The sequence below is a fragment of the Stegodyphus dumicola genome, chromosome 4 (genome assembly GCF_044657685.1).
Source record: "Stegodyphus dumicola isolate Sdum_Otavi_A_Nest chromosome 4, ASM4465768v1".
Classification (NCBI taxonomy): Eukaryota; Metazoa; Arthropoda; class Arachnida; order Araneae; family Eresidae; genus Stegodyphus; species Stegodyphus dumicola.
This window is the reverse complement of record NC_140771.1, coordinates 206,209,151-206,235,726: the sequence shown is the minus strand read 5'-3', so window position 1 is coordinate 206,235,726 and position 26,576 is coordinate 206,209,151. Positions and strand designations below refer to the sequence as shown.

The 26,576-nt window shown below is 32.7% G+C and overlaps 1 protein-coding gene across 1 annotated transcript in view; it reads right to left on the bottom strand.

Annotated features, from left to right (window-relative positions):
* aub (piwi like RNA-mediated gene silencing protein aubergine) overlaps window positions 1–26,576 on the bottom strand; it is a 138,475-nt gene that overhangs the window by 26,962 nt on the left and 84,937 nt on the right. The window contains exons 12-15 of the mRNA XM_085815918.1: window positions 23,899–24,086; window positions 19,858–20,009; window positions 15,149–15,273; window positions 8,144–8,327 (exon numbers count right to left, since the gene is read on the bottom strand). Coding sequence (XP_085672044.1) covers window positions 8,144–8,327; window positions 15,149–15,273; window positions 19,858–20,009; window positions 23,899–24,086 — 649 coding nt within the window. The remainder of the gene's footprint in view (window positions 1–8,143; window positions 8,328–15,148; window positions 15,274–19,857; window positions 20,010–23,898; window positions 24,087–26,576) is intronic.

Sequence of the window (26,576 nt, the reverse complement as noted above, 5' to 3'; positions counted from 1 at the left end):
AAATATGAAATCATGACTTATGAAACAATAAGGCACTTATAATCTAAAGCAGGGTTTCTTCAACTTTTTTCAGTCATGATTCCTTTTTATCACCAAGCAATTTTTTCCTGACCCTTAGGATTCCATAATATTTAGAAAAATTTTGTGGGACCATATAAGTGTTGTGCAAATCCAACACACACGTGAGTGAAACTGTCAATTTTCCCACTTGTACTGTAATAATATACCATTGCAGTTTTCAGTCATTAACTTTAAGACATAGAACAATGTGAAAATTTTAAATAACTAACAGACGAAATGACAGTGTCATGTGCAAAGCAAAGAAAATGAATGTTTATATTATAAAAAGATGCGTCGAAATTTTTTTTCTTTGTCTGTATTATCTTTATCTATTTTCAGACACACTGTGTAAAAATATTTGGTAATTGTAAAATTATTATAATAAGTTAAAGAAATATCAAAACTGCTAAAATTTTTAGCAACCCCCTGCTGCGGGTCCCGAGACCCCCTTGTGGGTCGTGACCCACAGTTTAAGAAACCCTGATCTAAAGGGTATTACAATTTACAAAAAAACTTAATATTTGTTTACTTTAATAAACCTTTCTTTCAATGTAAGTTGTTTTAAATTGCTTCGTTTTTTGTGTTAACACTTTCTCTTTAATTCTCTAAACATACATAATTTCTTGTTCAGTTACAAAGTTCCATCGGTCAAGTCCTGTAATTGCTGCGTCGATAATTCTAACTTCAATTGAAATTTTTTTTTGTTCTCAATAAGCTCTCTGTTACTTTCTTCACTGTCGGTAGTGGTATTTTCTGGATCTAGAACCATACTACAAATTTTGCCTCACGTTAATTGATTAATGATTGGGGCATTGTCTTCGCAATGAAAAACTTCTGTAATATCTTCTCCACATTTTACAAAATCCATTAAATGGAAAATTTCACCTTAGTTTGCAATATCCGAGAATCTTAAAATTCCCGGCTATCATTTTCATCATCCTCACCATGAAATATGGTAGCTGGCCATGAATTATTCTAAGCATTTTTAAAATTATCTGGAGACACATCCTCCAATGATTGCAATTCTCCCACACAGCATATTTTATGCCAAAATATTTCAAAAATTATTGAACAGTCATGCCATTATAAAAGAAATTTAAGATAGATTTTTAAAATGCTACGAGGCGTATTTGGAAACTAAGTACTGTTTTGGAAAAAGAAAAAAAAATAAAAAAAAAAAAAAAAAAATAAAAATAAAAGTAAAACAATTTTTTCGAATCCAATTTTATTTTTTACATGAAAAACACGTCAAACTATTTTTCAACATAGTTTCCGCCAATGATCAAACACTTGTCATAGCGGGTGACCAGTTTTTGTATACCATCGTCAAAGAAACTTCCCGCCAGTTTCGATAACTATGACTCCACAGCATTTTTCGCGTCATCGTCAGATCCAAAGCGTTTGCCACCAAGCTCGCGCTTCATGTGCAGGAACAAGTGATAGTCGGACGGCGCCAAGTCCGGGCTGTACGGCGGGTGATTGAACTGCTCCGAACGAAACTGTCGAATTAACAATTGAGTGACACCAGCAGTACGGGGCCGAGCATTGTCATGGAGCAACACAATTCCTTTACTGAGCATTCCCCTTCGTTTGTTTTGAATGGCACGCCTTAGTTTTGTTAAAGTCTCACAATATCGTGCCGCATTAATGGTTTCACCTCTGGGAAGAAATTCAGTAAGCAAAATGCCTTTCCTATCCCAGAAGACAGTGCACATGATTTTTTGTGATGACATTGTTACTTTGAACTTTTGTTTTTTTGGAGAATGAGTGTGTCTCCACTCCATCAATTGTTTCGATTCTGGCGTGAAATGACACAAAGTTTCATCACCTGTCACAATTTGGTTTAAAAAGTTTTCTCCCTCATCGCTGTACCACGTGAGAAATGTCAGGGCACTACCAAGTCGCTTTGTTTTGTGAACATCAGTCAGCATTTTTGGAACCCATTGGGAACACAGTTTGCGATAATTCAAGCGGTCAGACACAATTTCGAACAAAACAGTACGTGAAATTTCTGGAAATGCCTCTGAAAGAGTTGTCATTGTGAAGCTTCTGTTCTCATGAATTGCTCCATCAACTTTCCTTACTAAATCATTGGTGACAACAGAAGGCCGACCACTCCGAGCCTCGACGTGGACATTTGTTCGACCTGCATTTAACATTCTTACCCACTCTCTCACCATTCCATCACTTATCGCGTATTCACCATAAACTTCTGTCACTTGACGATAAATTTCGGCCGGTTTAACATTCCTCGCATTCAAAAATTTAATCACTGCACGAATCTTACAGTCAGTAGGAGAACTAATTGTCTTAAACATTTTGAATGTGCACAGCAAACTGAAAACACAACATAGAGCAACCAAAATGGAGACAATTGAAAGTCAGTGAACAAGAAAGACTAGTGAGCCTGCCCGAGACGCCTACCACAGCGCTAGAATGAAACGGTACTTAGTTTCCCAATACGCTACGTACTTTGCATCTCAACACGAGCACTTCGTATATGCATTGGCTGAATGATGGCTATACTACAGGGTAAGTCAAAATGAATATAGCAATTGCAAACGGCAATAACTATTTATTGGAAACGAATTATTTATTGAAACGAACATAATGTAGAGAGAACTTCAAAATTTTGTATACATACGTCATAGACGTTCTATGTGACTTCCCTTGGTCACACGAAGAACATCTAGGCGATAATCCATTTCACACCAGACATTCTGAAGCATTTGTTCAGTTACTAACGCAAGCGCATTACAAATGCTTACTTTGGGCATTGGAGGCACAAACACATTGTCTTCTACAGGGGGGGGGGGAAATCGCAAGGCGTCAAGTTTGGAGACCTCAGTGGCCAAGAGTAGAAGACATCGTCAGCAGCTTCACTTTGATCGATCCAACGCTTTGGAAGATGTTGATTTAACCTTTTAACTGTCAAGTTATTTTGATGATTTAAGTGCATAAATCATAAATTTTTTTTATTCCAAAAAAATGTAATGTTTGCCTTGCAATACTTTACACACACACACACACACACACACAAAAAAAAAAAAAAAAAAAAAACCGAGCACTTTAACTTTTATCCTTTGAAACCTTCAGTAAAGAGCTGCCATCTGTTGAATTGAAGGCGGAATAAACTTATCACGATATATATTCCGGTATAACAATACAATGCACTCAGGGAAAAAAAAAAAAAAAAAAAGCAAGCCCAAGTAGTATTCGGGCGTGACATTTTGGAATACCAGTGCTGTGCCTGAGATTGTTTCGGGTACTACAGTTAAAAGGTTAAAAATGTGCGAACCTCCGTACTTCAGCGTGGGGGTGCTTTATCTTGCTGAAAGATGTAATCCATGGAGTCAAGAGTCTAGCTGTGGCAGTAATCATACCTCAAGAACGTCTAGGTAAGTATTTGATGTCACACCATAGAATTTACGTAATGAAATTGCACAGAACACATTAACTTTCGCCGAGTCCCATTGATGTTTAATTACAGTGGAAGGCTACTCCATATTCGACTATTGTACCGGTTAACCTTCCCACTCATGTGGAAAGTTGATTCATTGCTAAAAATGAGACCAGCCATTGCCATGCTTTCCAGCATAAAAGTAGCGTAAATCGTACGTTTGCCAAAGTCTTCCTCTTTCAATTGCTGCACATGATGAATGATGTACGGTTTTATTTGCAGCCTCTTTCCGAGAACACGCTACACTGTTTTTTGTAACATTTGTAAACTCCCTACTGCGTTTGTACGTCGATTTCAATGGGCTTCATTCACACGTGCGGAAAATTCTTTCTACGTTATCTGCTGAAACATGTGGCCTTCCGCTACTTTCCCCTTTGCACAGACATCCTATTTCTTTAAACATGTGATGCCATCTGCATATGTTGTTCACATTTGGAGGTTCTTGCTTGCAACGATGATGAAATCTTCTCTCCACTGTTATAACAGAATGACATTTTAAAATTCTAACACACAGAATGCTTTTTGCACGGGAATCGCCATTTTTACGAATGAAACGCGAGCAATGAACAGGTTTCTTGTCAATGCAAAGTTTCAACTTGCATGCTTATGCTTCCGCTTCACTGCACCTGCGCCTTATGTAAAGAAATTTTGTAATACCGTCTACATTCTGTGTTACTCTTATCAATAAACTCTTTTCTATTAAATATTTATAGCTGTTTGTAACCACTATATTACTTTTGACTTACCCTGTATTTGGAGGAATGAATAATATGGATGCATAATCTTTGCTCATTTAAATGCTCAAAGCTATGTATTTTTTTCTGATTACACTTGTGCATACCCATTTTGCGCATGCTAAAATTGTTAATATCACTTTGGATTTTTCGACACGAGTTGGAGCCTTTCCTTTAGAAGTTGCCAAGGTATTTTGCAGTACATATTGCCAGAAAAGCTATATTGTGAAAGGGATAAGATAAAAGCAATATTGTAAAGTGACGATCGGGTCCAGAATTTTGTGCTCCAGTTGATATCAGATTTGTGTCGCCAATTTTTTCACCGCCACTGCGAATTCATCAGCAGCGTTCACAGTGCTGTGAATTTCATCAGCACTGTGAATCTGTTCTGAAGATAACTTTTCACAACTAATGTGTTCAATGAATTCATCTGCAAATAATTCAGTAGCTGAAAGTTTTTCACCTGAAATTTTTACTTTCCTTAAATCACGGAGATCTTTTAATTTGGTTTAACCAATTTGTCGATTATGTGCACTCAGTTTTCAAGTTCATTTCTTCATGAAATATTTTGGCTTGGACGCGTCGATGGCACGTCCTCACTGCAACGCTGTTTGACCTGTTCAATCATCACTTTTAGCATAATGAATAATTTTTCTGTTATTTATTGTGAGTAGGTTGTCGAAATTCACAAAAAATTCAAAAAGATCCTTCTTCTGTTTATGTCGTGTAGAGTTAACTTTCCAATGCCATATTACTCACAAAATTTTGAGATGGCATTCATTTTTGCAGTAATTCCACTTTTTTTTTTAACGGGCATTGAAACATGCTTTCGCTTTGCAGATCCTGTTGCAGCTCCAGAATTAAAAAATCTTTTTGATATTGTCAAAGTTCAAACTTTAGTTTTCATAAAATTGCTATTATAATAGCAGGGATGACACTAAAAGAGGAGAATAAAATTCTCAGATTTTTCCAGGTACGTTTCAAGAAAATTTTAAACTATCTGTGTAGTGCATGTTGGCTGTGTGCTGAGGGTAAATAAATTATGATATCACTTGAAAACACAAAAATTAGCCAATTAAATATGACACGCACACGTATATACACAATTCCCAAAGCAATACTATTACAAATTATATATCATTTGGCTTTTATAACATAATTTTTATAGTCTTTTAAGAAGAAACTTGATATTTCTTTTGATTTTGTAGCACTAATTTTTCTTTATGAGGATGAGGAAATGCATGCCATTTACAGTCACTTTTGATGCCATGCGCAACTAAAATGTCTGCTACTAATGCAATGCACGATTTGCAAAAACTTTAAAAGCTTTAATACGTGACAATTCTACAGAACACAAGTATTAATGAAACAATTTAAATTTTTGCCTTGATAATTTGAACTTCTTATTCTCTGAGACATAATTTATGAACTCAAAAAACATTCAGTTTATAATCACAACTCACTAGAAAATGTGTTTTCTCATCTTAATATTCCACTATTTCATAATATATCTTAATATAATTAAACAGGGCCTTACAAGCCCTCCATTGCACCTGCCTTATTGGACAGATGCAACAGACAAACATAGATCCCCGGGCCCAGGTCCAACTTGTGGACCCATACGGAATTTATCTATGGTCCAGGGGACCTCATCCTCGTGGGCGCGACTCCTGCCCGGCTTTATACAAAGCATTGGGGCAGAACAAATCGTAGTTATCAATTGAACTTAATCAGTTTGCCTCCGGGCACCACTCCGTCGGCTAAACGTACGTCGTAAAGTGCGCTCTGACCACTCTGTCAGTCCCCATCACGAGAATGGAATGAGGTTAAACCCCCGGGGACTTGGTTGACGATCTCCAATCTAGCTCCACCACAGCCGAAGGAACAGACACGACATTACCAGTACTGTCCCTGCCAAGCCTGAATCAACCTGAGTACAATACTTGGGTTCCAGTACCGTAAAATCAAATTATATACCCAACCCCGGTGGTTGAGACTGCCTAGGTACAAATCTTAACCAGTAATTACCAGGTGTTCGCCTGAGTCAACCCCCCAGGAAGGATGCCTTATTGGACAGACAAAAGTTGGAATTTGCAGAAATAAGATTTAATAACTCTTCAAATATCAGCAATACTATTTACTTAACATGCGAAACATGATGTCACAAGCATTGTGCTAATCTTTAGAGAAATAAATCGGTTCGGTAATTTCATATTGTTTGCCTTGCCCCTTTCAGTAAAATATGTAGTTTTTGCGGTATTTTCTGCAGCTCACAGTTATTAAGAATTTTCGTAGAAATTATACGAAGTATTCATAGTAGATGAAGTCTATGCCCTCCATATGTTTTATTATTTGGGGGGGGGGGGGTGAAATGCGCAAGCGCACAGCACCCAAGAAAATTCCTTTTTTTAAAAAAAGTTTGTTGATGGCTTTGAGGTCCAGATCTCGGACTTTGTACCGTATTAATAAAATAAGTTAAAAATCCACTGGACCGCACAAATAATGTTCAGATGAGTAATAAAACACAATTTAAATATCTAAAACTTGCAATACGTTTGCTAGCACACAAATTAAAACACAAAAAGTTTGAATTATACACAAGTTTTCTGTAAAGAAATATGATGTAGCCAAAAAACTCCAGCACAAAAATGTATTTTAAAAATGACCTCTCCAGTAAAACTAAGTTTTGAAAGAAAGCTGAGTAATAAGTAAAGCTTTTGTAGATGAAAACTGCATAACCAAAAATACAATAATGTTTCTCACCACTAAACAATTAAACTGAATTTAGAAAATGCTAATCAAAAAGTTTTAGGTCATAGGTTTTTAATCAAAACCAAATACAATGTTATGAAATTTATATAATGTAACAAGAAATGCCTTAAAAAAAGTGAAGCACCACGGGAAAAATAAGATTACAGGGACATTAGCATTGAAGTAAATGGCTGTCTTGTTAAATTGGCGACATATTATCAAACTGGCGATGATTTGGGCAGCTAATTTTTGGTTGCCAAATTTGGCAAGATTTCAAAAATTGGTGAGAATTTGGTCCAGTCCCTATATAATGGTAACTGGCCAAAATGCCTATGTAACTGTTCCTCTTACACAACTGTAAACATATATGTCTTTCAGTAATTTTGAGAAATGGAAGATACAGGTAATTTCTCACTGAACAGAGGAAAACTGTGTAAGACTGGAGACAGCAGCAGATCTTGCATTGTGTTCTGTTAGCAGTTTAAAATGGTAACTACTGAATGTGCTTTGCCATAATGAGAAGAGCAATACGAGTACTTTTGTAAGGAGTTCCAGAACTGTATTCTTTTTTTCTGACAATAAATTTTAGGCTATCAGGTCTGCATGCATTCAATCAATTACGAACCTGTACATATATAACAGTACTTTCAGTTAGATGAGGTGAGTTAAATAAAAAATATTATTTAATAATAATAAATTTTGCAGCTGTTTCCCCTGTCCAAAAGAATTTGTATCATTTATATTTTTACTGGACACGAGAACTTATTTTAAGAGGAAAAATAACGAATTCTTTTATTGCAGCTATCATTATGCACCAACTATTTTAACCACCAGCAGATTATCTTATTAACAAAACTAACTATGCAGTTAAATTTAAAATAATTACACTTTTTTTTTTTTTAACGTTTCTTAGAATATTTTTCATTAAGCTAAAATGCAGAGCTGGAATTCAGCAGATGAATGCCTCTGCATTTTAAGGAAATTTAAATACACTATGTCAAACTATTTAGTTTCATTCTTTTACAACTTTACAATAAACAAAATAATGAATCTTGAATGAAATCATAAATATAAAAAATGAAGAATAATGATTCTGGTTGTAATGTATCATCAACAAATTATTCATCTAAGCACTCACCAGTTAAGTTCACTCTCAAATGATTTGACAACTCTTCCCATCCACCAGCAGAGTGGAATGAGACCTTTGAGAACCAACGAGTCATTAGCTGATTCATACTTGCAACAAATGCTCCAGCTGAACGTCCTTTCCTTGAGGAATCATGATAGGTATCATACCCAATAATCATTACCTTCAATTTAAACTAAGGGGGAAAAAATATATTACTATCGAAATACACAACATCAGCCGATTCATGCTTTAACAGAGTTCCAGCTATTAGCCTTTACTCTTACACACAAAATTATCATTGCTTTCAGTTCAGAAAAATACTATTTTAAATATAATAAAGATACGATGTTAAATATAGATTTCCACTCAGTATGATTTATCAAGGTACATTTTATTCATAAACCTTAATCATTTGAAGATAACAAAGGTTTATGAAAGTTTGCAGATTACCCAAATAATTAGATATATACATACCGAGCTAATTGAAATATCAGGTTGTAATGAAAGCTTTCTGCCAAAAAATTTTCTCAAGGGGAAAAAACATAAAAGCAATACCTTTAGTGTGGGTAGTAATCAACGTTTTGGTAGTTTTTCAAAGGATTCAACGAAGAAACTTGTTGGCCTTGAGTCCAAAAGCAGACCTGATTCAGCCTTATCAACCTCATTTCAGATGTCATATGCAGAATGGAAGATAGCACCAGCAAGATGTAGCTGCAGGTATGAAAAAAGGTCTGAAATAAGAAGGAGCAATGTTGGGTCTATATGGTGAGTGTTGTAAAAGATCCCATTTGAATTTGTACAGAGTCCAGCTGGTGAATGCAGACACATGTGGTCTAACATTATCTTGATGGAAAATTATCTTTTTGCGCCGGAACTTGCGTTCAAGTACTGTTATCTTATTAAAACGTTGGTTCAACGTTTTTCCTTGATGGCAGCATCAACACGGACTAGCATCTCACTGTACATCTCACCATCGAGGTGAGGTGTTAGTCTCTACATTTTTCCAGATGCTCTTTGTGGATAATACAATGGCAATCCCAACAAGTAAAAAGCATGATATTTTTGTTGGTCAAATTGCATTTTATGACACTCTGGATGGGCTCACCGGGCGCACACCAACAATCCCTTTTGGCCTGTCTTGTTGAAGTAAATCCACTTTTCATCACAACTGATGATCCGGTCCAGAATTTTGTGCTTGAGTTGATATCAGATTTGTGTCGCCAATTTTTTGCAACAGAAGTAAATGAATTTAATTAAATAGTAACCCATAAAATGATAGTAATAAATACAAATATTTCCTTCTTTGGGTCGACAGCCCAACATGGGCTCTGGCCTTCTTCAGAAATCCCTACTTTTGACAAGTGTTTTCCAGTTTTTGATCTTTAGAATCCCTCCAGCACTGACCCTAGACCAATTTTTTTGAATGCAATATTATGGCCCGTTTCCACTGCTGCATATGCGTTTCTCCAATCAGCGAGCGAATTCACTTTGATTGACATCTGCAATCTAGTCGATGTGCGATGACGGATGATGTACGGATGGAGTTCAACTTCTATCAATATGTATGCGGATGTGTTGGGGGTACATGGTAAAAAAGGAACAATCAGGTGTAGTCACCAAAAATTAATGGCGGCAGAAGTAGCGATGAACGCTCACTTAGGGAAAGAATGTTTTGCTAAAAAATACTTATTTCTGAATTAACACTACAGCGAGAAATCTGCATGCTAAAAAAGTCAGCAATCAGCTGAATTTAGTTAAAAAAAGATAAGAAAAATAAGATAACAGTACTTGTTTGTAGATAAAATCAGGCGTTCAAGAAATTCAGTTCAAGAAAAATCAGCGGTAAAAATTATAATTTCAAGTCCATGAAATAGCAAAATTTGTCCTGCAATTATTTCCTAGTTCTGCATACAAATTTACTTTTAATGAAAATGAATGTCTGACTATATCAAACTGCTATAGCATTAAAAGATTTATTTTTTATTTATTTTGAAACAGGTAAAAACTAAAAATGTTAATTATAAATTAAATTTGATAGCCTTTTAAAATATTCCACTGCATTAAAGAGTATGTTAAATTTGTATTTCTCTATTTATAAATATATCTTTTTGGCTAACATATATTTGTAAGCACATGAAATACATTTTTAGCAACCCGTTTAACTTCAATCGGAACGCCACTTTAAAAGATAATGTTTTTTGTAAAAAATGTACTAGAAGCTGAAGAGCAAACTCTGGTGAATTTTTTAGACAATAGCACACTGAAATAGAACCAAAAAATTTAGTTTTAAGAATTGATTTACTTGATGATGTATATAAGACAAAATATGCGTACCATTCCCGCCTGATGCTAGCTTAGTGGTAAAGCTAACGTTAACAAAGCTTAACTTTTGGGGTCGTGAGTTCAAATCCCATAAGCTTTTTCCACCCTGTCTGCAACTTTCTTAGCTTTTTTTCCCCCCAATTTGATCTATACTTGTGTTTTATAATTTATTTCTATTATTATAAGCATAAAATATGTTTTATTTATGCTCTTATTTATTTAAATTTTCCGCGCAAAAAATTTTGAAAATTATATAATACGAATTTAACAAGCATTCTCTATTTGTAAAAAGCAAATTTAAAGTTAATTAAATTTAATGCAAACAAATAAATAATTAATTACTGCTGCGAACTAATCTACAATATCATTTGAATTCTGAGAGCATATGTAAATCAAATGCAAGTATCAGAATCCATGAATAAATATACAATTCCAAAAATTTATTAATCATAAAAAATTTATATGCATAAGTGAATAATAGGATAAATAAATTTTTGGAATTATATATTTATTCATGGATTTTGACAAACTTGATTTACATATGCTCTCAGAATTTAAATGATATTCTAGATAATATCACAGCAATAATTAATCATTGATTTGTTTGCATTAAATTTCATTTAAATTTAATTACCTTTAAATTTGCTTTTTACGAATAGAAAATGTTTGTTAAATTCAAATTTCATTCATTGCAGCAATAGCACAAGAGAATTATTTAAATTTAATTTAACTTTACTATTTATTCTTTTGAAACCCTGTACATATATATATTTTCGTTTCACTTTTATGTGAATGTACATACATATGCTCAGACTTTGGGATGTTTACTGCTCTAAACTTTCATTACCAATTAACATCAGACAGTATTAATGTCCTAAACTTTTTTAAACAAAAAATTACTATACTAATTGCTTTTAAATTCAGCCCTCTCCAGCAGAAACACAGGAATTAATTAATTTCCATTTTCTTTACCTAATGTGTGTATATATAGAGAGAAAAAGCTTATTTTTATAACTTCTTCTCTAAAAAAAGATATGAATTAAAAATAATATTTTATGGATTATACATAAAATATAACTGCCCATAGTGGATTTTAAAAACAAACGAGATTTCTAACAAATTTATCCAGCTATGACCCTGAAAGCGGTATACAAGCATAACAAATTTTGCATAAATATTGTGAACCTTTCTTTACAGTTGCTCTGTATTTTTTAAAGTACCAACTATTTTTTAATTCGTTTAACTTTTTTATTTTATTTATTTATTTGTTTATTTTTTCAGTAACAGTACATTTTAGTTTTAATAATATATATTATTTCAATTATATTTAAGGCTTCTATAAACGGAAAGAAATTTTTTAAATTTACCTCAGCTTCTATGCAATTAGTGATGTTCATAATATGCATTATAACCTTACTTATCTAAAAATTGCTAGCATATTTTACTTTTGCAGTTCATAAGCAGAAATAAAAATTTCCAATAACATGGAATTTAGTAAACAAAACTTTTCTGCGTTTTACATTAGGATCCATATCAAATTCAAGACAAACAATACTCGCTTAAACGGGGAAAATTCAGATGTTCAGCGTTGTAACTGGCAAACTGGTTGTTTGGCGCCAAAATACTACAGTGGCACCTAGTGGCAGAAAATGAAAATAATCTACGGATACACAGCAATGGAAACGCTTGTACGGATGCCGTAGGCTTGCCTTCAACTCACGCAACGCGTTCGCGCGCAGTAGTGGAAACGAGCCTTAAATAAGAGGCATGCCAATGCTGTCTCGCTCCATGCTTGACCTCAAGTTGTTCTGTTAGGTCACCTTGTCAATTCCCTATTAATGTACTCATATGCAATTCCTAAATTGATAAAAAGTATATCACTCCTAAATTCTTAATATGTTGGAAAAAAAACTGTTCAATAGTTTGTTTCCCTCCTAAAGTCACACTGATACTTGAAAATTGTATTATCAATGTAAGGTAAAAACTCTGTTAGAAAGAACAGTTGACAGAATTTTAAAAGATGTACAAAGAAGACTTCTATAATTAGTGTAATCAAGCACATCTCTCTTTTAGTGACTAAAATTTTATTCTGTTTGGAGTGTCTCATAATCCCAAATAAGTTGAATTCAGTCTTGCAGCTTTTAACAGATCTGAAGGAATACTCTCTCACACAGGAGATTTATTGTTTTTAATTTCTTTATACATGATTCACCTCTTCCAGATGGGGAATCAAATAGCCCTAAGTTTCTACTTATTTCATTATCCTATGTACACAGGTTGGAATTCAGAGACTCATCCAGGTGCTCGCTCCATCTCTGTAGAATGTCACTATTATTACTTAAGATACACAGTCTTTCCCTCTACAAATCGTTGTTATGAACTTCTCTGTCCATGCTTGTTTTCATGAAAGAAAGCTCTGCTTTCCCCTACTTCTCCAACATGTTCAACATCTCTTTGAAAATTTTCACGAAAGTTTGCTTTTTGATCATGGTGGATCCTCCCATTTTTTTTTCTAGCATATTTATATTCGCAACAGCTAATTTTGTAAACTTCCTTTGAAGCATATTCATATACGTCTTATTTTTAAGGTCAGTGGCAGACCTACATAACAAATACTTACTAATATTTGTGGACTTCATCAGTAGACTTTAATAAAATGACCAACAGATTTCCAAAATGGATTCGGTTTGGAAAAAAACAGTTTGCACAATCTAAGTTCCACAAAGATATAACAACATAAAAACATCATTGCCCTTTTCCCCCAGAATTTGTCATCAAAATTTTTCTCGGAGCCTTTTAATACAATCATTCAATAATTCTTTGAAAACTGCATTTGAAAGAGATAACCTAAATCTAGATAAACTAAAAAAGTACATAAGTAGATTTTCAGGATATGAGAAAATGTGATATATATGAGAAGTCTCCCAGTTTAACAGAGAAGGCTGTATTCATAATACAGTACAAAGCCCATAATCCTCGCCGGCACTTCGGCGATTCCAGACTAGGGGTTTTTCCGGATTATAGATCATCACTTTAAATTTGGTAAGATGGCATGCAGAAATTATACATTTAAAAATACAAATTTGTCATTTATGAAATAAAGAACAATTATGATCTAAAGGGTATCAAAATTTACAAATAAAAGCTCAATATTTATTTGTTTACTTTATTAAACATTTCTTTCAATGTAAGTTGTTTAAGATACTTCCACAAAAAATTCAAAGTTCCTTTTTCTTATGTCATATATAGTGGACTTTCTGATGTCATACTTCTCATATAATTTTGAGACGGATAGACCTTTATCCATTTTTTGCAGCAATTCCACATTTTGTTTAATGCACATCGAAACATGCTTTTGCTTTGTAAATCCTTTGGCAGCTCCAGAATTGGAAACTCTTTTTGACATAATCGAAAGTTCAAGCTTAATTTTTATAAAATTGTTCTAACAGTCTGCAAAAAATAATAAGCCGGATCCATTTAGAAGATTAAGGAACAACGCAATCTGCAACATTAACTGAAATGCCTTAAATAATTTTAGCCTAGCTTATACCATACGATATACATTAAACGTGCATGCGCATAAAGTTTGTAGCTTTGAGGTCCAGATTATAGATCATTCCAAATTATGGACGTCCGGATTACAGACTTTGTACTGTATTTGAAAAAAAAAAAAAAAAAAATGTGTCTAATGTTTATATGTCTGATATGTTTATTATAGTACATGAAAACTTTAAAATTAGTGAATTTTTAAAATTTATTTAATAAGACTAAAAAATTCTGCACTACTAATGCAGAGATATTTAATTTAATTATTACTTTATTTTACTCAAATACATTAAAAACACTTCACAAAAACAATAAAATTCCTTAACTGTAAAATACTTTTAAAATTAGAAATAGCGATACATCACTTACCCACTCACTAAAAATAAACACATGTTACTTTGTTGGTGAATCTACAAAAATTTAACTGTCCTGAACACAGGCTATGTCCTGAATTACAGTGCTTACTACAAAAGTACTGTTGATTATGTGTGGCTTTTTATAGTATCAGAATACTTTTAATATGCATTAGGTTCATGAAGACCATATGTTGTAGCATCTTTAGGCCTTTAACGCAAAAGTTTCCCCTACTGCTAGACAGTTTGCTTCATTTTTCTACTTGCTGTTATAACTTAGTATTTACAACTTAATTTTTGATCTATTTTTATATACATTTTTAATTATTATTACACATATCTACTCTTTTCAAAATTAATTTTCCCTGGAAAATCCTTCAATTTTTCCCTTGACAAAAAGTAATAAACACATGTCAAAGACATAAAGCAGAACACGTCATTTTAAAACAACGAACTGCATGAATGGAATTCCATTTACTAGCAATACAAGAAAAAAATTAACGCTTTGATTATTTATACAACACTGACCACACTTAAAAGTTTTTATTTATCACCAAAAAAATCTATCAAAATTTATAACCTGAAAATATGCAAGTGCAGGATATTGATGTACAGCAATGCTAAAGACATGAAATTCATCCCAAATTATGATATTCAAAGATTCACGATTTTTTATTCCTATATGATGTACATATAATATAGGAATGCTAGTTAGTTTAGTTAGAATATTCCATGTATGATTCTGGAGTAACATTTGTTATTCAAATATTTATTATACTTAATAAATACTTACTGGTATTTCAACAGCCCATGGTTCTCCACCCAACTTGCAGTTTATCTGAATAGCTATTTTAGTAGCAACAGACATCAACATCTGTTTCTTGCTCAATGTTCTTGACACTATTACTTGGCTGGGAACTGTTAAATATTTTAAAATATGTTAAATGAAACTTAAAAAACAACCAATTTCAGTACATAATATTTCTGATAAAATAACAGCACTTTGTAGGGTTTTTTTTAATATATATATAAAATTATGATAAATTAGACAAAAAAAGATGATTCCAAATCTTAGTTCAGTTTAACATGACAAAAATATCAAGATATAAGTCACTAAAGCATAATTTAGAAAGCATAGAGTAGCGCATCACAAAAATTAATAATTTATTTCAATATGCTTAAATTATCAGTTTAGAAAAACATATCAGAAGCTTCAATAATCATAGTTAATATACTAAAATTGAAAAATATAATTACTTAAAATAAAAATTTCTCTCAGAAAAATAGCAATAATTATTCCAAAAGAAACTACATTAAATTATTTTTAAATATAAAATAATTTTATTTGCAGTCAAGCTTAATGTAGTTTTTCATGTTAAGCAGAAAATAACAGGAATTTATTTTTTATATCTTTTATGCGCAAAACATATCTGACAATTATTCATAATTTGATATGAATAATGACTTTTTATTGTTTTAACAGTTTTACACATTGACTTTTTTTAAAAAAATTGTCTTAGAAATTAACAAGTTCTTCCTTAATGCATTACACTTGAGACAACCCACAATGCCTCAGGGGTGACTGGACTACCCACCAGCAAAATCTTTACGGTTTCTAACACATTAACAGCCAGAACTTGTTTCATAGATTTCCATCTTGGGTTCAATATGGGGAACAGGGGGTTACCGTGACCGCTGGAAATTTAGACGGCCTAGTCAGCTGCACAGTCACGTGATTTGACGTCACCAAAGGCACCTGAACTTTTGCCCTTTGTACTGTGTTGTGGACACTGCAAGCCAAGAATTCTCACGTTCATTAACATTGCACGGTGTTTTTTCATCGTTCATATGTATTTTTTTTAACTAGTAGATAAATTTGAGTTAAGTAGTTAAGCTAATTTCATTTTAAATTTAAATCAATAGTTTACTTATTTGTTTACTATTCTTGATAAATACAGCCATCAACTTTTACATAGAGCTAAGATACGTCTTCATCATGTCTGCACGATGTTTCATTCAAGTCTGCAAATCACACTACGATGGCACCAATGAATATACAAGGTGTTTCAGCATATTGGCTACAAACTTTCCATAGAGAGTGCACTTAGACGATGTGAAAACACATAGCGATGCATGATCAAAAAAGCTTTTCTGATACAGTAGTGACGACACAAAATGCTTAGGAAAGATGCTAACAGAGTTAGAATAATGCTTATCATGCTTAGTGCAGAGGAAACTAGAAATAAGAACAAAAAGATATGGCTATCATCAAAGAAGCTGTTCGAAATTATGACCTGAACCATGATGCAGGAACCATGCATCTTCCCTGCACCGGAGATGTGAGATTCAGATGATCAAGATATAATTTTACATAAAATCTGCAGATGGAATTTGTATTTTTTGCTTAGTTTTAATCTGCAACCTAAAATTGAGAATAGTATTTATATATCACTTCATATCGACATAGCAGCACCTGTGCAATCTTTTGAGAAAGATATCATTGCATTAGTAATAATTCACTTGCTGTATGTTGTAGCAAAATTATAGTTTAATTAGTTCATGTCGGCAAGTAAGAAGAAGGTTTCAAGAGATTTTAATTTTCCTGTTCTTTTCATTAGATAACAACAACTGAAATGAATGAAAAATACACTTCCATACTTTTTGAAATCTGAAGTATTTATAATTTTAATAATATTTATAGTTATTATTGGTTGTTCAAGTTATTCTTGAGAGTTAAAACTACAATAATGATCAATAAGTAACTATATTGTAAAAAGATACTAACAAAATCCTTTCTTATGTGCTTTAATTTGCTAAATAATTATTTTCAGTAAATTATTTACACTTTTCATTCTTCTGCTCCCCCTTTCCTCAGCATCCGCAAAATTTGGAATGAATGAATGAAATAAATTGTAAATTTCATAAGCACATTTTTCAGAATAGTTAAAGACTATTTAATCAAACATTAAAGATATATTTATGCTAGTAATTAAAACAATTATTTATTTTAAAACTTGGCTTTTCAGACAAACCTAAAACATCTATAGTATAAAAATAATTCTAAAAAACTTTGTAAAACATTATGCTATTAATCTTAACTGCAAACAGATAACCTTTTTATATGTATTTTTCCACCAGGTTCATACACATTTCTGCAAACGGAAATTAAGTACTTTTAAAGACCATTAATGAAAAAATTAAGGACCTATGAACGAATGGGAACAATAAATTCAATTAAAAATATTATCTATGCCTGAATTTCACTTTTGTAACACCTTCTTAAAAATAAAATAGATCCCTAAGTAGTATGCATTATTACTAAACATGAATTAATTAACATAATTATTAATACATTTGAGAATGAAATAAACTTTATGCAATTTATCAAGTAGCATTAAAAACATATTTGAAAGTATATAAGTGACATTTACGTTTCACTAACAGTTAGCTTTATATAATTAAGATACAATAACACACCAAACTAGTTTTGATGCATCGAAATTAGTCCTGTGAAAATTTGAAAATATAATGCTGATTTTTGTTTGACTTTTAAATTAGTTAGCTTATAAGGTATTTCTCCCGCCTTCCTAGCGTGCCTTCATGGTGGAATGGTTCTGCACGCTGGGCCAGTATTCCAGAGGTCTGTTGTTCGATTCCCGGGGAAGACGGTTGCTAATTTTTCATCTTGCCTGCTTCCAAAAAATACCTAATGTCTCTACAGTTGTGCCTGAACTAAAAGGGTGCTGGATGAGGATTCTCCACACCCAGGCAAAAAATACCTAATGTCTCTACAGTTGTGCCTGAACTAAAAGGGTGCTGGATGAGGATTCTCCACACCCAGGATTTGGCGATTGGGTCACCTAAAAACCCCAGTTGCCCTCCTAAAAGGGGAACTATATAAGGTATTTCTCCCACTTTCCTATTGTGCCTCCGTGGTGTATTGGTTGTGCTCGCTGAGCCGGTATTCCAGAGGTCCGTGGTTTGATTCCCGGCGAAGGCGGTAGCTCATTTTTCATCTCTCCAGCGTTTCCAAATACCTAGTGTCTCTACAAGCTTTATGTTGGCGGTTCCCCCACCCCCTGGTATGTGTGTGTGTTTATGTCCCATTTTGTCACATACTTAATCAGTTTAGAGGTTTAGTAAATAGGAGATTTTATGTCAAACCGCATAGGTTAAAAGGAGAAGCAAGATTATAATCAGCATGATTCATAGCAAAATTGTAAACCAGTGACATGAATATTTTGAAAAAAAGGGGGGGGATGGAAAAGTATAAAATTAATTTTATAGAGAAAACTCATGCATTTTCTGAGAATTTTGGAAATTTTGAGACAATAACAAGGGGAAACGCTTACTATGAAAAAATTAAAAAGACATTTTTAATTAATTATATAGCTAATTTTGCTTTTGCCAAGAGCTGTTTCGTAAATTATGCTTTATAGCATTATACCGTGTTTATTTTTCAGATTCAAAATATTGTATAATAAGTTGCCAAAATGAAACTTTATAATATGACAGCAAAAAATAAAAGTTTTATTTTAACATCATTTTTTAAATATAACTTCAATATGTTACCATTATTTTAATGAAATTTATCAATGTTATGATGTTTTAAAAAAATCATCAAAAAATTTTCAGATCTCTGAATTAAAAATGTTCTATAGAAACTGATTTTAAAATTGCCAAATTGTTGACAAGTCGCGAAATTTAGAATGGTCTAGTAAAAGAAGCCACATCTCCAAAAGCAAAAAGCTTTTTCAGATCTCTTTATTAGAAAAAATGAAACAACGTTTCACTTAGAAACTCAAGTATCCTATCATTTATATTAGAAATAGAAACAAATTATAACCCATGAACTCATTCAAAAGATAACCATATATGTCAGTGAATCGCCAAAAATATTCCTCCAAAATGCTAATTCTCACTCAAAATGGAGTTGTAAAAACAGAAAACAATTTCAGATGATTAAAATTAAGGACTTTGTGCTGATTTTGGGGAAAATTAAGGACTTTTCAGGACCAAAAATCGATTCTCAAAAAATTTAAGGACTTAAGGACCGTTCAAACCCTGTTCCATTAGTCTCTAAGAATTTAATTATTATGTATTATTAAAAACAAAAGAATCTAAATATTAAACGAAAAATTGCTATTCAAATCTTAAGCAAAGAAGATCAAGGAAAGATGCCTTCCATGACATCAACCTGTAGCTAACCAGGCCATGTTTTCCAGTTGACCGTGGCTCAACCTCTTGATTCCGTATTTATAAGGACCCCAGGATAGTGCCCAAGAAGTGGTTGGATCAGAATTTGGCCTAAAATTTAACATAAATTATCTGGTGCAATTACTGAAAAAAAATCCCAGCACTAATATATCACATACATAATGCAATAGTTTCATTTCTATTTCAAATTATCTTACCAACTGAAAACAAAGTACAGGAATGCATGATTTTTCCATAAAATTATGAAATATTTTTGGGTAGTAAATTAAAACATTTTTACCTTACCTGCATTATCTAGACATGTGTGCTTCTTTAATGCATCATATCTTTCCTTCCTATCATTAGGAACAATAAACACAACCATCTCTGTTCTGGCATTATAGTTATCACGAAATGCTTGCAAATAATTGTTTACACGGTCTCCTTGAATAACAACACTAAAAAAATTTCAATATAAAAACCAAGAACTTATAAAGCTATCCAAATTATTTGTTACACGCTCTATTATTTTTTTTATACATAAAAGCACATTTCTCTACATGCATAGAGATGTAAATATATATGCAAGATACAATAAAATGCAACATCTGTGTTGAGAAATAATTGGCAACCTTAAAATTCTAAATTTTATGTCCTTCCCCAAAAATCATACTTTCTCCCAAATTCGAGAACTTTCCAAATTATATAACACTACTTGAAAAAGGTAACTAAAACTAAAATTAACCAATCAAAGCTAAGTTTTACTTATGCACCTACATAGCATAAATACTGGGTTGCGAGCAATGATGGCCTCCTCTTTTTTTCCGACACTACTTATGCTGTCTAAGAACCTTACATCATACCTTTTAAACCAGTTTACATAAAAATTTATTGTATTCAATGGTAATTGAAGAATAATTTGTCTGCCAAAGAGATGATCTGAAGCGTTTAAAAATAAAGATGGTAATTCGCCAAATTCAGTTTCGTCAACGTCTTCTTCCAGTATTTTTCATTCAGCCATGACAACTGCAAGCTGTTAAAAGTACCAGTGTCTTCTACGCAGTTAAAATACTACATCTATATATACATGTGTGTGTGTGTGTGTAATATTTTGGCAGACGGGCACATGAATAAAGCTTGGCATGAAATGATATAGAAGAATTTAAATTTAATAGGAGTAATGGAAGAGAAAATTGCCAACCATAACCTTATGCAAAATTTAGCAAAAAATCAAGCAGCCAATTTCAGATTTTTTAAAACCACATTAACATGCACAAAATTATATGTACAGAAGTAAATTTTATTCATTGATTAATGATTATTTAGCTAAAATGTTGTCCTACAAACTGCGCTAACCAGCCAAATCACCTTCTAAAGGACAGACAGAAAGTAAACTACATATAATTTCTGAAGAATCTGGATTAAAATGAGAAACAAATGGATATATTTTTCCATCAGTATCAAGGCTTCCATCCATAGAAGGGCAGAAAGGAACCATTTTTAGTGCAATAAATAACTGAAGATTTACTTTTCATACTCATTTCTTTAATTGCAGCCATTCTAACCAATGCACTTAAAGTAATTGGCCATTTTGCTCCGGGGAAACATTTTTCTAAATAAAGCTGCAGCATGATTCGATGCATTCTGTCACAGGTATAGTAAAAAATAGGTAGTACAGCCAAAAGTCGTTAATCCAGACTTCAAAGCTACAAACTTTCTGAACGCATAATGCATTCACGCATGCGCCTGCGCATAATACGTTTGCACACGCGCGTTTGATGTATAACGGGCGGTATAAGCTAAGCTAAAATTATCTAATTATCTATTTCAGTTAATGTTGCAGATTGCGTTGTTCCTTAATCTTCAAATTGGATACGGCTTATTATTTTTTGCAGACTGTTAGAGCAATTTTATAAACGTAAGCTTGAACTTTTGACTATGTCAAATAGAATTTCGGATGCTGGAGCTGCCGAAGGATCTACAAAGCAAAAGTATGTTTTGATGTCCATCAAACAAAAAGTGAAATTCCTGCAAAAAATGGATAAAGGCATATCCTTTGTTTCTCTAACCATTCCGAAATCTGTTTATCAATTACTACAACTAACAGCTTTGTGCTCATTGGCCGATATATGCCAGATGACACGCAGTGGAGCTAGATGCCCATTGGAGAACTGGACAACAACGTTTCTGGATACATATGCTCTCACTCACAAAGCAGAAATTCTTATCTGATTCGCAAGGTTTTCTTTTAGATATAATCTAGATAAAATTCAATTGCTTTCAGACGTCCAAAATCACTCACCCCCCCATATAACGAAGTATTAATCCAAGTTCCATAAAAATCGTGAGAAATTTTAAGAATAAGAAAAAGTCGAGAGAAATATATTGTAAATCGGGTTGGTGGGAGAGTGGTTGAAAAGCGGGAGAGTTGGCAACTCTGTTTCCATGCTTGTGTCTAGTGAAAAGTAGAGAAAATAAAGGGAAGATAAAAATGTTAAGAAAGCGATTATAGAATAAAAAGTAAAACATTCAACTATTATGTCTTCATTGTTCTTCCAGATGTTTTCCAAAATGTAGGAAACTACATGTTGACATTTTTCATTTTATCACATTTTTCTGGCCTTTAAATTTGCCTTAAAACCTTTTTAAACTTTTCAAGCTTCAATGTCTAAAATCCTAAAGAAAAATTACCCCTACTAATTCTGTAACAGCAAAAAGCCAGAAATGTTTTTTAAAAAAATCGGAGGAAAAAAGTGTGAAATTAATTTTATAGAGAAAACTGGTGCATTTTCTGAGAATTCTGATCATTCTAAGAAATGGGGAAAATTCTTACCATGAAAAAATTAAAAAAACATTTTTAATTAATTACATAGCTATTTTGCTTTTGCTAAAAACTGTTTTGTAAACTGTGCTTTATAGCATTATTCCTTGCTTATTTTTCAGAATCAAAAAATTGTATAATATGTGCCCAAAATGGAACTTTATAATATGACAGTGGAAAAATAAAAATGCTTAACTTTAATGTTATTTCTTCAATATAATTCATATATATTACCACTATTTTAATGAAATTTAACAATGTTAGAATGTTCTAAAAAATCGTTAAAAATTCCCAGATCTCAAAATTAAAAATTTTCTATAGAAACCAATCTTAATATCGCCAAATTTAGAGCCATTCAATAAAAGAATTCTTATAACCAAAAGCGAAAAGTTGTTTGAGAGCTCTTCATTACAAAAAATGAAATTTTGAAATGCTGATGTTTCACCATTATCCACCATTATTTATATTACAAACAGGGACAAATTATAATTCATGAATCCATTAAAAAAATAGCCATATTTGTCAGTGAATCGCCAAATATATTCCTGCAAAATGCTAATTCACACCCAAAATGGCAGTCATAAAAACAGACAGAAATTTCAGATGATTAAAATTAAGGACCTTCTGTCGATTTTGGCCAAAATTAAGGACTTTTAAGGACCAAAAATTGATTCCAAAAAAACTTAAGGACTTATAAGGAGTCTTAAGGACCGTACGAACCCTGAATGTGGCGAAAGCTCCCAATTAAATTCACTAATTTTTTGCAGTGTTATTTCGAGCCGTATGTGGTCTAGCATTATGATCAAACAACACTTTCTTGATATTCACTAATTGTGGGTGTTTTTTGATCAATTCTGAGTGTAGATGGCAAAATTGTTTACTATAAACTTCTGAATTAATCATTTGAGTTTGTTCTAACAGTTCAAAACGTCCTGAAGGGGTTCATCATCAATGCTGCTTTTTCCAACTTTAAATTTTTTAAACCATTTCTGGGCAGTCTTTACACTAATACTATGTTTGTTCAGCATTACTATTAATTTTTATTGCTGCAAACCTGGCAGATTCACCACATGAAAATAAAAAATGTAGTCCAGCACGTTTGTACTGATTATCTATATTCATCTTCTATGAGTACTAAAATGTGTTCGATATTTACGAAAGTTGGCAATGAACTGAATAATATGTTAGTCAAACGATGACAAGTTTCAACAGGTTTAGAATTGTATTGTTTTAGTAAATGCGTCATATGAATTCCACGCATACTCTAAATTCACACGAACTTATGCAGTGAACCAATATATATATATACATACACCAAAGAACTGAATTATATACATGTATACATAAACTGCTTTACACAAATGAATTTTTACATTTAATTTCCATACTCACTAAATTATTAATAAGACATTGCAATAAATAGAACAAAAATATTAAAATAACACCCACATCAATTTATGCATCTACAAATTAAACTTTCATTTCATATCTAAATAAACATAAAACAAAATGCAGACAGTACTTACACATTTGGAGATCTCACACGCATTCCCATAGGCTTACAAACTCTCTCCATCGTTTGTAGAAAATCATTACACTTGCCTTCATCATAGCCAGTACAAATGACGAGCCAATTCTCTAAACTCATAGGTGCATGCAATGGTAACCCTCGTACTTCTTTTGAAAAATCCCCAGAGCTCTGTTTATAGTCAGACTGGGGAAAAAAAATATGTTACTATTATGAAATAAAAATATACAGTACAAAGCATGAAGTCCGGAATTGTCAGTACTTTGCAGATTCTGGATTTTAGATCGATCTAAAGCCAGTATAAAATGGCATGTAGGCATGGAAATATTTAGGCTTGTTTTACACTACTAGGTCACAAAGAAAAGGAGAAAAACTGCATTTATGGAACACCTGTTTGTTATGGAAGCAGGTGTTTTGATCAAAATTCTACATTTCCAGATTATATTTATTTACTTTTTTTTACGCTGGCTGGTGGTACACATGTTGGATGTCCATATTCTGAACTTTGTACTGCAGTAAATTCATTCCCCCATGAAAATTGTAGATGAACATTTCCACAGATGTGTGATGTGGAATGTCACAATAAATCTTTAAATTTCACCAAAATGATAAAATTTTTTATTTAATTAAAATGAATAAAAGTTAGGACAATGACTGTGTAAATCTTGCACTGATGTTTGGCCTGGAAAGATTATTACCTTTTCAGGCGCTGTCATACAAATCGAGAATACAACTATACTTCGTTTACAGCAGCAAAGGGGGGAAAAGTTTCAAAGTGACAATCTGTACCACAGCCAAAATGAGTAACAGTCAACACTGCATACCTGCCAACCTCTAAAGATAAAAATTCAGAAGATTTCTCCAAAATTCAGAAGAACACGAAGAATTAATATCATGCTTTGATATTAACAAAATAACAATTTATAAAAAAAGAAAAAAAAATTGTACTTACATTAGTAAATCTCAATTAAGTAGTAACTAAAAAATTTATTAGGAAACATAAAACAAGAGCTTAATGTTACACAAAAAAATTATTGCAATGAATTTAGAGTGCATTTTTTGGCTTTAGCCAAAAATTCTTTGGAAATTCATAGATATTTCCTTTGAAGGATTCTTTAATTGTTGGAAATTCGGCTTTGTAGGCAGGCCAAAAATATTGAGAATATGGTTTTTTTTGAACTCATTTCGTAACAACGACGTATTAAGAAAATGCGTAGCACGTGCAAACAAAAAACAAACAGAATGCGACAATCCACGCTTGCTGAGTCATTCCCTTGCTGCTGAAGCAAACGCGAAAAAAATAATCTGGCGCCCACAAAGAAAAGAGTGGGAGAAACAAGTTCAGCACATTCGATTGGCTGGTTAAGCGTCGAGTTGGGAGAAACCGCAGCTTACTGGATTCGAAGTAGTCGGTAGTAAAACACGATGCAATTGGCAAAATTCGCTAAATTGCCGAAAAATTCTAAAATTTCGACAAAAATCACTAAAAACACTTGAAAAAGGAAAAAAAAATCGTAAAAAATGGATTACGATCGTAAAATCGTAAAGACAAGCGCTTTTTCGTAAAAATTATGAAAAATTCGTTAAAGTTGGCAGGTATGACACTGGTAAACATCTCTGGTAAATGTTATTAAATATGAGGATCAGAAAAGATCACTGAAATTTATATGTATTCTCAGGTTACAAGAAAATCCATCAAACCTAAAGAGTAACTTGACACTTCAACTTAATGAACAAAAATATTCGTAAGGATTTGGGGTATAACCATTGACATAAACTTGGTTTCTGCTTTTGATCTTTTGCTTCATTCTGTTCTCATTAATTTAATGTTATTGAAACTCTCCTGTTAACATTTTAGACACAGAAATGGCCCCAAAATGTAAAATGTCAAGCGGCATAGGTTAAAATAGAAGTAAGATCATAATCAGCATGATTCACAACAAAAGAGTGAATGTTGTCACCGCTGCTGCCTGTCCAGAGAGAGAGACATGCTGATTCGAACAAACCTGAAAGGCCTGATGTAGGCACGGTTGGCAAGTGTTGAAATTTAATCAGGCTCTGTTTGATTCAGTTAGTGTCATAGCTTCATGTAGAGTTCCAGAGGTTGTAACCCAGTTAATAATATACTTTAAAGGTACTTGGAAGTTGATCTGTCAACGCTATCCTTATCTTCAGCGCAGATGTTTTTATTTTATTTGGCTTATAATTCCTTACCAAATGTAGTATTTCATCTCGATATGCTCCGTCTTTGATATGATTTAAAACAAGTTCCTCGTCATTATAATTCGCTTCCGATAGCGAAGAAAAGTGACAGAGGTTATTGAAAACAAAAAAATTTCGATTGACAAATTAGTCGGTGTTCTTGACACAGTAATTATAGGACTTGAACGGCGGAACTTTGTAACTGAACAAGAAATTATGTCTGTTTAATAGAATTAAAGAGAAAGTATTATCACATGAAACGAAGCAAAACTTAAACAACTTACATTGAAAGAATCTGGAAAAATCGATAATCCGGAATCGCCGAAGTCCCGACGAGTCCGGATTAACGACTTTTGACTGTATATATAAAACCTTCTTCAATTTTTATATATAATTTCTCTTAGGAGAAATACAATATTCTAAATATGCCTAATTAAAAAAAACACCTTGAGGATAACTAACAGATAGCCTGTA